The 12289-nt window shown below is 42.4% G+C and overlaps 1 protein-coding gene across 5 annotated transcripts in view; it reads left to right on the top strand.

Annotated features, from left to right (window-relative positions):
- PDE1C (phosphodiesterase 1C) overlaps nt 1–12289 on the top strand; it is a 496227-nt gene that overhangs the window by 387942 nt on the left and 95996 nt on the right. For all 5 annotated transcript variants that reach the window (XM_047763086.1, XM_047763091.1, XM_047763087.1 and 2 more), the window contains 3 exons: nt 2095–2211; nt 4407–4547; nt 11249–11349. In XM_047763086.1, coding sequence (XP_047619042.1) covers nt 2095–2211; nt 4407–4547; nt 11249–11349 — 359 coding nt within the window. The remainder of the gene's footprint in view (nt 1–2094; nt 2212–4406; nt 4548–11248; nt 11350–12289) is intronic.

The following is a 12289-nucleotide window of genomic DNA, read 5'->3' on the forward strand; positions in this document are numbered from 1 at the left end:
ATGAAGAGGATTAAAAATCGTCAGATCTGACAGTGTTTTCCTACCTACTGAGTTGTCAGTGGACTTTTCTTTAGGACAAACGGCGAGACAGTGGCTGTCATGACAATGCCAATTATAGCAGCCAAGGTGAAGCTTTAGATCTTGGATTAATCGTAAATGGCTCCAGCTCCTAGGCCCTATTGGGGTATTTAGGTCACAGCATATATTCATTGAGTTTGCAGTGTCATGTCAGTACTGGTATCACTAGGGGCGTCAGTGGGGTGATTGCCTGGTTCTGCTACAGAATGGCATTGGACACTTCATCTCTCTGAGGTTGTCATCTGTGAAAGAGGGAAAGTGGTACCCATTTCTAGAGTTGTGAGGGTTTTCAAATGTGTATCAATACTTCGCTGTGTGCCTGGCACAGAAAATGTCCTTAATGCTTATAGCTATTTCTTTAGTTGTTATAATGGAGGAGAAATTATTGAAGGCTGAGGTGAGGTTACCACTAAGTGTGAATTGAAACAATCTATTTGAAACCCATTTGGAAAAGTTTGGGTTTCCTTTTACCCAGTTTGGCTTTCCTGTGCCCTGGCATCCATGAGAGAGACCCTCGTGGTTTCGGGGTGATCTTGTTGGTTGGGATGCTCGGAGAGGGGCAGGATTGGGATGGATAGATGTTGGAATGCAGTGAGGGATGATGTGGGAGTCACTGGATCTAGGAGTTCCTCAGAGCCAAGGTCTCTTGCAGGGGATCATCTGACACCTAGCTTGGACTCAGTGGGGTCTCACATGGGTCCTTATTGTCATGCTGACAGCAGTAAACTTCCCTTAACTGCTGAAAGTGGGACTGTTGACATGATGTGAAACCAAATGACCGGTGCTTTAATTATTGCCTAAATACACCTTTGTTTATAATACCCACAAGTAGCTTGTTGTAAATCAAAGACACATCAGACAATGTTTACATATATTTTAGAGTAGCTATTTATATACAAATAGAGCGTTGAACTTCAAGAGCACTGTGTGAGGAGGGTGTTCAGCTCAGCTTTTAGTTTTACTTTTTTCAGTATAGTGACTTACAGATTTGAGGACCCGGTCCCCAGATCCGCAACTCCAGAAGTGGTAACATTTTTCCGTTCTGTGAAAGGAAGCTTTTCTCTTTGCTTTCAGCTCCGCGGTTTGGGTTGTTGAAGTGGCACATTATTATTATTATTATTATTTTCTGCATCATGCATGTTTCTGAACACTTTTAAGTGGGTTTACATTCTCAACAGTGGACTAAGAGAAAGTCAGCAGATAGTACCACAGGGCTGGGGAGAAGTTTAGAGTAGGGAACCCCCTCGGTTTTTGTGAAGTCACTTGAAATTTTGGAATTCAGCAGAGTTAATGGAGGGTTAATGGAAAAAGCCAGAGCATAGGCGTCAATTGAATATGTGTTTTGGCCCCCATGTGTCCCTGGCACTTATTCACCATGGGTCTGAGGGAAATGAGGTAACTTCTCAGTTTCCTCATCTGTAAGATGTGACTGATAGTACTTACCTCTTAGAGGTGTCTTCAGAATAAATTACATATTTATCACTGATCATAATACCTATCATATGGTAGGCACCTGATAAATGTAGCTATTTTTCTTACTAATAGGACTATTTGATATTTTATCAGTAAGTGCTATGTAGGATTGCCATATTGGAAGAAGTTTTTTTTGTTTTTGTTTTTGGTTCTTTTTTTTTTTTTGTCTTTTGAGAGCCACACCCACAGCCTATGGAGATTCCCAGTCTAGGGGTCTAATCGGCAGCCTAAGCCATAGCCACAGCAACATGGGATCCGAGCCACATCTGCAACCTACACCACAGCTCACAGCAATGCCAAATCCTTAACCCACTGAGCGAGGCCAGGGATTGAACATGCGACCTCATGGTTCCTAGTCGGATTCATTTCCACTGCTCCAGGACGGGGACTCCTGGAAAAAGTTTAAGAGTGGAAGGGGAATTAGAGTCTTAGGCTGTGAATTCCCAGGTGAGGGCTGCAGGCTACCCCCGCAGTAGGGAGATTGGTAGCTGTGTAAGTGGCTGCTGCCAACTAATGAATCTTTCTCTCTGCCCTGCCCTGTAGGATGTGGACAAGTGGTCCTTCGATGTCTTTTCCCTCAATGAAGCCAGCGGGGATCATGCACTGAAATTCATTTTCTATGAATTACTCACACGCTATGATCTGATCAGCCGTTTCAAGGTCAGTGTCTCATTTTTAAAAAACTGCCCACGTGTCCATCCTTACATGACTTTTGGGCTAAGACCAAGAGAATCCTTTTAATATAAACTGAAAACTGCTCTGGGGTGATTTGGGAAGCATCATCCAGACAGCCGCAGCTGTGAACTCTGGTGTGGGAACTTCTCATTACTCCTTTGCCTGGTAGCCTCATCAGCAGGGAAGAAGCTGGAGCTGCCCATTTAGATCCCAGTCTTCTTAACAGTACAGCTGGAAGCCTGAACCAGCAGAGCTCCCTGCCCACAGATCTCATTTCACCTTGGCTTTGTGTACAAATGACCACCACCCACTGGCAAGGAGATAGCAGTGGAGTCAGAGCATGCAGCTCTTATCTCTGCAAACTTCACTTGACTCAGATTCAGACAAATACTCTCATTTATCGTCTGTGACAGATCACTGGTATTTCCCAGCCATTCATGCTTCAGATTAATTCTTCACCTTTTTAAGAGCAGAGCTCTACCTCCTCAGTTTCCTAATTCCACGGACTCTGGAGGGGGTGGGGGGCAGTTCGCCAGGGAACCTGAGCATCCTCTGCTGGCATCTTTTGTATCACACCACTCACATTTCTCCCATCATATGACCGAGTCTTTGGAAAATGCAGGTCTTCTTCTATATTACATTGATTCTCTGGACAGCATGATTCTTTTTCACTTTCCTAAGGACTGCACATAAGCATTTTGTGGCCATGATCCTTAATTTATTTCGCGTTAGAAACCTGCTTGAAGACCCCATGAATGCTCCAAACCTCAGAAGAAAGCTCCTATGCACATCGACACACCTTTTCCTTGCATTTCAGTGGCTCATCGGTCTCCAAAGAATAGCCCGAGTAACCCAAGATCATTGGATCTTCCCTTTTTAATGAATGATAATGATAGTGAATTAGTCCCTCACATCCAGAAGGCTATTTTTAAGAAGTTCCCTGGTGGCTCAGCAGGTTAAGGATCCAGCTTTGTTACTGCTGTGACACAGGTTCGATCCCTCGAGAACTTCCATAGGCTGCAGGTGTGGCCAAATAGAAATAAGTAAATAAATAAATAAAAGGGTGTATTTAAATTTTTTAAACCAGAAATAGTAAATACGGAACAATGTGCCCAAGGAATAACCATAGTATGGACTCCCTTAAAGCACTACAGCAGAATTTTCCTTCTTTTTTTCTAAATGTGATTTTTAGCCTCCTGGAACACACACTCCCTGTTTTACCCCCAGTCTTTAAAATTTTTTTTTAATTTTTATTATATTTGACTTTTAATGTTCTGTCACTTTTTTCTGTACAGTAAAGTGACCCTATAAATAAATAAATATATATATATATACATATATATACACACATACTCTTTTTCTCATATTATCTTCTATCATTCCTCCAATCTTATACTTGATAATTTACCCTAAATCAAGGAATTGATCCAGAAAACTAATACAATGAACATTTTCTGAGTCCCTTTGTTTTTGTACAGGCATTTTGCCGTTGTTCACTTTCTGCTAAATAGAAAAAGAAGGTATCTGTATTATAGATATTTGAGACAGAAAGTGACTAGGCTAACTGGAAATATTTTTCCAAATTACAAGGCACCAATAATAAATCGCCAAGTGGTAAGCACAAGAACACAGCTTATTTCTGTGATAGAACAGACTCTCACTTGCTTTTTTTGTTTTTTTTTCCTCACCTGTCCAGTGTACACAATCTCTCCTCCTAAAGGGTGTTGTTGTCAGAAGGAGGCAGCTTGTGTTTGTTTTGCTATCATTCTATTACTTGAGGTCTTTTTGAACTTGATGTTTTCCCACAATAAATGAGGTTCTGCATTGTATATGTTCATTTATTTCTCAAGAAGTAAAGATTTGAGGCTTTGCCTGAGAAATAAATGAATACCTCTCTTTTTTGCCCTAAGGGTCCTTGAGGTGATCCTGTGTCATTACCCTGGGGCTTTGAACTGGAAAACCAAGAACAATTTGCAAGGCAGACCAGGGGCTTCCTGTTAGATTTTCAGGTTATCTGATACTTTGTTCGGTCGGTGATTTTTACTAACTGGGAAAAATTCTGATTCCCTCCTGTGAGACGTCACCCCTCCAGCAAGAGGCAGCCAGAGTGCCTTAGACTTTTGCACCCTCGCTCAAAGCTACTAGGTCCCTAGGCAATTAAACTTGTCGCTCTCTTTCAGATCCCCATTTCTGCACTTGTCTCATTTGTGGAGGCTCTGGAAGTGGGATACAGCAAGCACAAAAATCCCTACCACAATTTAATGCATGCGGCTGACGTTACACAGACTGTGCATTACCTCCTCTATAAGACAGGAGTGGCAGTAAGTATGGACAAGAATGCTGAGACTGCACTAAAGATGGGATGATGATTTTTTCTTTTTTTAAACTGGAGTCTGTTTCTCTTCTGGTGAGGTCGAGCCCATAGGACGTGCACTGTTTTGTGGACTTCCGTTCCCCAAGAATTATCCACCCAACCATGCATTTTAGAGAGAATTTACAGATCGTAGACCGATGAAAAAGTAAATAAGAACATATCCGAGTGTTCTGCAGAGAATTAAAAATAGGCCACCTACAGAGGGAAACCTGGGTGTTTTATTAGATAGTCAGCAAAAGCGTCTCTCGGGAAGTAATATTTAATCTGAGATAGTTGTGATTTTAGGCTTGAGTCATGCCAAGAACTCACGAAGAGTCGCCAGTGGCATTAGTGCAGGATTAGTAAGTACATTGACCTCATGGCTGGAGAGAGTCAAAATGTACACACTTCCAGTTATAAAATAAATAAGCCATTGGGATGTAATGTGCAGCGTGGTGGCAATACATTGGTAATACTGTGTGTGTGTATTTGAAAGTTGCTAAGAGTAGATTTTAAGAGTCCTCATCACAAGAAAAATATCTGTAACTCTGTATAGTGATGGGTGTTAACTAGACTTACAGTGGTGATTGTTTCACAATATATACACACATCAAATCATTGTGTGTACACCTGAAACTAATGTAAAGCTGTATGTCTAATTCAACCTCAATTTAAAAAATGTCCCTCCTGAGGGAACAGCTTCGCTCCATTCAGGAGCAGCAATAAGGCCAGCATCTGAGGGGGACAGCGGTGCAAGATAACGCCTCTTAGGAGAGGTGAGCAGAAGTCTATTCAGAGAGACTGGTGGTTTGGACTGGGAAGCACATTGCTGGGACGGTAGAGACCGAAAGTTCTATTCTGCATTAGAGTTAAAATAACTAGGGGGTGAATAGGATTTGGAACCCTAAGGAGAGGAATCCAGAGGGCATCTTAGATTTTTGGTTTGATACATAGGGTTGATGAGAGCCTTGTAGCAAAGCAGGCTTTGCGGGAAGGGGAGTCAAGAGTTTTGATTCAGGCATGTTGGGCTTAAGATCCGTACTCAATGTCAGTGTGGCAATGCCAGGAAGAAAGAAAACCGAAGGAGTCTGGAGTTCTGGGTGAGGTCAGGGATGGCCATGGCGATTAGGCAGTCTTGGGCATGTCCATGTTATTTAAAGACATGCAACCAGATGAGGTGATCTGAAGAGAGGGTGTGAATGGAGATGTAGAGGGGCTCTGAGGGGAGCCCTGGAGTGGTCTCAAGTTTAAAATGAAGGTAATGAATTAGAGCCAACAATAGGAACTGAAAAAAAAAAAGTGGCCAGCAAGATTGGGACAAAACCCAAGAGAATGTGAGGTGTCCTGGAAGGCAAGGAAAAAAAGAGCTTCCAAAGAGAATCGTGACCTATGCAGGACTTGCCAAAAGGTAGAGTAGGATGAGGATAACGTGACCACTGCCTTTAGCATGGAAATCGTTGTGAACTTGTCACCAGTGTCCCAGTGGTTTGGTGGTGATGGAACACGGACTGGAGTATAACAGAGACTGAATGGCCGATGAAAAGATGAGGATAGGTCTATAGAAAACGATTACAGGGAAAATTACTCCATGCAAAAAATGTCTTGGGGACAGTTCATTCAGAAAAAAAAAAAACAACTTAATGTTTGTGTCCTACTTGAAATCATTCCCTAAATAATCAGACAGATGAATTCAAGATGTGAGCATAAAAATAAAAATTTGATTGTATTACAAGAAAATATGAGAGTATGTCTATAGCCTTGGAAAAGGAAATTCTTAAGTAAGCCTCAAAACACAAGAGTTATATAACAAAATATTGATTATTTTGAGAATGGTAAAATTAAAACCTTCTGTAGGATTAAAAAAAAAATCACCATAATGAAGTAAGGACTTGAGAGAAAAAAATAGAGAACAAGGATTAAGATCCAGATTATAGGAGTTCCCATCGTGGCTCAGCAGAAATGAATCTGACTAACATCCATGAGGATGCAGGGTCACTCCCTGACCTTGCTCAGTGGGTTAAGGATCCGGCTTTGCCATGAGCTGTGGTGTAGGTTGCAGACATGGCTTGGATCCCACGTGGCTGTGGCTGTGGTATAGGCTGGTGGCTACAGCTCGGATTCGACCCCTAGCTTGGGAACTTCCATATGCCTCGTGTGCAGCCCTAAAAAGATTTAAAAAAAAAATCCAGATTATATAAATAAATCAATAAAGTGTATCATAAAGTCTCTGTCATGGGCTGAATTTTGTGTCCCCCCCCCATTTTTTGTGAAGCCCTAACTCCCATGCTTCCGACTGAGGCTGTATTTGGAGACCAGGGCTTTAAAGACATAATTCAGGTAAAATAAGGTCAGCTCTGTGGGCCCTAAACCAGTAAGACTGGTGTCCTTAGAAGAAGAGGCGATGACACAGACGTGCAGATGCACTGAAGAAAGAACCCGTGAGGACACAGCGAGACGACGGCCATCTGCAAGCAGGAAAGTGAGCTGTCACTCCAAACCAAACCTCCTAAAACCTTGATCTTGAACCACGGGCCTCCAAAACTCTTCAATAGTAGATTTCTAATGTTCAGGCTGCCTAGCCTTTGGTGTTTTGTTGTGGCAGCTCTAGCACACTGGTACAGCAGCAGAGGCAGGATTTGGTCTCAAGTCTGACTTCTGGGATCATGACTTTAAACCTTCAGCCACGCTGCTGCAGTGCCAGGGGCAGGCAAAGAGCCCCTGGTATCTTACACCTTAGTATCTATCCTATGTAGTACCTCAGAGTATTGTGGTGAGGATCAAAATGGATGTGAAAATGTACTTTGAACTCATCTATCTGACATCTATTTAGCTGGTCCCTACTGTGTACAGCGCGTCCACACTCTGGGGATGTCAAGGTGAATCCTACACAGCCTTTGTAGCCCTCTAGAAAAACTCCTAAGCATTTATGCTAATGCACCTTGTCATTGACATAGATGTTAAATCATAGCAGCCATGGTGTGCTGCACACTATTCTTAAATGAGCTCGTTTGCCATTGAATTCTCATGATCAGTTCGGGCCATATTCAGAATAATTCTTAAATATAGAAACTACTTCCCACCCACTCCCTCTTGGAAATGCAGCTCCAAACAAACGTCTTCCATTGCAAAAAGCTTCCGAAAAACAGTGGGAAGCGGGCTGATGAATGGAGACCATATTGTTACTCTAACCTTTCATTACAAACCAAGCGGGGGAAAATGCGTGTAATCATTTCAGTTTTATAAACTGTAAGACACAGGGAATGAAAACATCCCATTGATAAAGTGATGTCTGGGCTTCAGCATCAGCAGTATTACTCATTGTAGTCTGTTTATAGTCCTCATTATTGCTTTACTTAGATGCCCAGAAGAGGCTTGAATTCTTTCATAATGATTTTGCTCACATCTAAGAGAAAATCCTTGCGTAGTATTAGATTGCAGAGTGGTTGATTGAATAGATCTGAGTCAGACTCCCAGCTCCAGTCAGCTTTCGTATTGGGTCAAAAATGGAACTCTAAAGCTATCCTTTGCCCTTTCATTGCTTTTGGCAGGCACAGTGCCATTAATTTTCCTTTGGCTTCTTTCTTTCTTTTTAAAAGAGAGAAGCTGCGCGTCTTGTTCTTTTGATTATGTATGACATCATCATATATGCAAGGGACACACTAAGATCATCCAAATGGCAACCCGATTAAAGACCACAAAGTAACTTCATGAGGGTTTGTGGCCAGGAGAGTTTCGGCCCCCGTGACCTTTGCCCTCTGATGTCACCCTTGTTAATATGTCACATTAGATGGCAAAAGAGACTCCGCAGATACAATGAAAGGTACTAACCAGAGGGCCTTAAAACAGGGAGATTATCTTGGGTTCTCCAGGTGGGCCCGTTGTAATCCCATGAGTCCTTAAAAGTCAAGAAGTGTGACAGAAGAAGTGTGAGCAAGACTCAACCAGCTGTTGCTAGATTGATGATGGAGGGTCAAGTGCACACATGAGGAGAAAGTGAATTCTGCCAGTGCCCTGAATGCACCTGGAAACAGATGTCCCACAGAACTTCAGGAAAGGAACGCAGCCTGCCAGCAGGTCGGTTTCACCCTTGTGAGGGCTTCACCAGAAAATCCAGCCAACGGTGCCGACTTCTGATCTACAGAACCACCTGCCAATAAATAGGAGTGTGTGCCTTGTTTGTGGTAATCTGTGAAGGGAGCAGTAAAAAACCAATAGAGGAGTTCCCATTGTGGCTCAGCGGTAACAAACCCCCCTAGTACCCTTGAGGACCAGGTTCGAATCCCTGGCCTCGCTTAGTGGGTTAAGGATCCAGCGTTGCTGCAGTGTAGGTTGCAGACGCTTCTTGGATCTGGTGTCACTGTGGCTGTGGTGTAGGCTGGGAGTTGCAGCTCCAAGTTGGACCTCTAGCCTGAGAATTTCTGTATCCCTCAGGGGCGGGAGTGACGGGGAGGGCTAAAAAGGCCAGAAAAAAAAAAAAAAAGATTATAAGTGACCACTCTGGGGTCCGAGTGTGTGGCTTGTCAAAGGACTGGCTGTGAGACCTTGGGTGACTTACTGATCCTCTCCCAACTTCCGTTTTGTCATCTATAAAATGGAGGTGACAAGAGTACCTCCCTCTATGGAGTTGTGTGTGCTGCACGAGTTTCTGTGTATAAATAGCCCAACACAGAGTGAGCTCCCCAAAATGTCAACCCTGATGAGAATGGCCTTTGCTGCTTTCAGGATAGTGTTGCAGTTTTATTGAAATTAGCACTTATTTACCCATCTCTTTTCATTTAATTCTGTTTATTTTTTCATTTTATTCTGTTTCTTTCCTTGTGTCTTTCTGTTCATAGTACATCAGTTTGTATTTTTGAAGCATGTTATCCGAATGCCAAAATGTTTCCTGACATTTTAGGCTGGATTCTGCTTTTAATCATTTTTTAAATGTAGGGTTTGTTTTTTTTTTTTCCTGAGGTATTTCTGTGCTCATTTCCCCCCCTATCTATGAAGTCTTTTGCCATAGGTTGTATGTGGTTAATTTATTTTTCCCTTAGCCATCTGCAAAGAAGGCAATAATTTCAGGAAGTTTCTTAAAGACCAAAATTAGTAGTTAAATGAAAAAAAAAAGCAGAAGGAGAATTGTTAAAAATTGGCCTGTGCATTTTAAAATCATTTTGTTTACTTAAACAACTAATTTTCTTATGAATCTTGAATCCAGAACTCAGGCTTCTTTCTGAATTCTGCCAGTTTAGGTTCTCACATTTGTCTGGCATTAACCCTGCCCTAAGACTAGGTTTCATTTCTTTAAAAGGAAATAGGAACTTACAGATTCTCATGAAAAAAACTGAGTGCAGATTCTTCCTAAATTTTTATAATTGTTTTCTACTGTTTCACAGTTATCACACCTCTTTTGACTCCAGTTTGCATAGTTGACCATGCGAAGCATTACATTTAGGTTCTGTAGACATAACTCCAGTTTTGTGTTCATAGTTTATTGGTTTAGGTTATATTTTACTACTTAATTATAATAATAAATACAGTTTGTCAAAAAACTGGGTTCGGTATAAACCATACTGAAATTTGTGATCATCAACTCAACTAGTACAAAGATAAGCAGAAAGTACCAAAGGGTGAGCTAACTGTCCCGGATGCTCCATCCTGTGGACCTTGGGCAGCATGGCTTATAGAAGGAAGGGGAGGTGTCAGCGAATCCATAAAGTCTGAAATGGAGATCAGTTAAGGGAACTTCAAACACAGCAGTGGTTTTCAAACTCCAGCATTCGTCAGCATTACCTGGATGGCTTGGTAAAACACCCATTGGTGGGCTGTAATCCAGAGGTTCTGATCCAGTGGGACTGGGGTAGGGGTTTACATTTCTAACGTGATGCTAACTCTGCAAGTCCAGAGAACACACCTTTGAGGACCACTGAACTACAGCCAGTTTTCATGATGTGGATGAGGACAGGTCTTTTCAAACATCAGTATGCAGAAGGCAAAATATTATCTCTCCATCTGTCCCTACCCATCCATTTTCTCTCTATTTCTTTTTTTGTCTTTTTAGGGCCGCACCCATGACGTATGGAAGTTCCCAGGCTCAGGGTCGAATTGGAGCTACAGCTGCTGGCCAATACCACAGCAACGCCAGATCCAAGCCATGTCTGCGACCTACACCACAGCTCATGGCAACACCGGATCCTTAACCCACTGAGCAAGGCCTGGGAGCGAACCCACGTCCTCATGGATACTAGTTGGGTTCATTACTCCTGAGCCACCATGGGAACTCCCCTATCTACTTTCTAATGGATTAGACATTAGGTTTTCTGTTACTCTTCTTGGTTTTGTGTTGAAACTTAATTTTTTCTTCTACGTCTACTTAGGAACTTTATTTGGAGTTTGGGAGAGGGTGCAATGAGGGCTGTTACGTGTTCATGTTTGTTGTTTTTTGTTTCTTTGAAAAAACACTATTAGGTAGCGCTTTCAACTGAGCTGGGCATGCTTTTTCAAATCACACATCCTCCAGTCTCCTCACAGGAGAAAAGAAATTCTGTCTCTCAGAAAGCGTGTGTTTGGCAATAGCTTGCCAGCTGCGGGGTGGAAAGGCAGCAGTGTGGGTGTGTTGTCAGCAAGCTGAAGACTTTATCTGAGAAGGAGACAGATTATCTGATTGCTCTGTAATATCCCTTTCAGAACTGGCTGACGGAGCTGGAGATCTTTGCTATAATCTTCTCAGCTGCCATCCACGACTATGAGCACACCGGAACCACCAACAATTTCCACATTCAGACCCGGTGAGGATGTTGTATTGTTTGGAGAAGAGGCAAGAGGGGGCAGGGATAGAGTGTGAGCAGTTTGAAAGGTGCCGCCACCTTTTTTTTTTTTTTTTGGCTTGGTGGCTCTATTTTGCATTTCTGAAAAAAATGAACTTATGAACAGGAGATCAGCTTGGTCAGCCTCAATCAAAAGAAGCCATTCGCTCCTAATTCTCCTATGTTATTCATGTTAAATGTGGATATCCTTTTCTTCTCTATTCTAATGCTAGCTGTTTATGTATGGACCACACATCTCTACCTGTTTCTAATAGGAAGGGTTTACATAAAGGTGCAGATACCATGTAGGCTGAATCAGTGAGGACAGGCAAGGGTTGGAATGATTCCATTGATGTAAACAATAGCAGAGCCATCTTACCCTCTGACCTCTGGATTCTGGTGATGCTCTTCTCATTCCCCCTGATTTCACTGCTGCCCTATTCAGTGTGTATGTCACTCCCTGGTACAGGGCTTAGGGAGCTAGGCTGTCCTCTAGGCCACTTTGCACCTTCTGTAAGGAACTGTACAGGGAGATGAAAAGCTCTGTGGGGGATGGTAAATACAGGTCCAAGTTCCTCCCTCCAAACCATTTGAACCTCTTGACTTTGGCAGACATCACTAATTGATTTTTTTTTCTTACCAAGCTGCAGATTTATCTTAAGTATTCCTCTTAGCATGGAACTCCAGTCAATTATCATTTCCATTTAGGATGAAGCCTTATCTGCCTTCTCCTTGTCTAAGAACTTAGCTTCCCTTAAGACCATGATGTGGAGCCAGAGAGACTCTGACAGTAAAATAATTGGGTCTTGACATAGGAATCAAAAGAAGCTAGAATTGGAAAAAGGTAGAAAGACACAGAGACAGAATATAGCAGTGAGGGTTGAGAGTTTAAGACTAAATAAATACTTTCTGATGTCCCTTG

Source organism: Phacochoerus africanus, chromosome 16 (genome assembly GCF_016906955.1).
Source record: "Phacochoerus africanus isolate WHEZ1 chromosome 16, ROS_Pafr_v1, whole genome shotgun sequence".
NCBI lineage: Eukaryota > Metazoa > Chordata > Mammalia > Artiodactyla > Suidae > Phacochoerus > Phacochoerus africanus.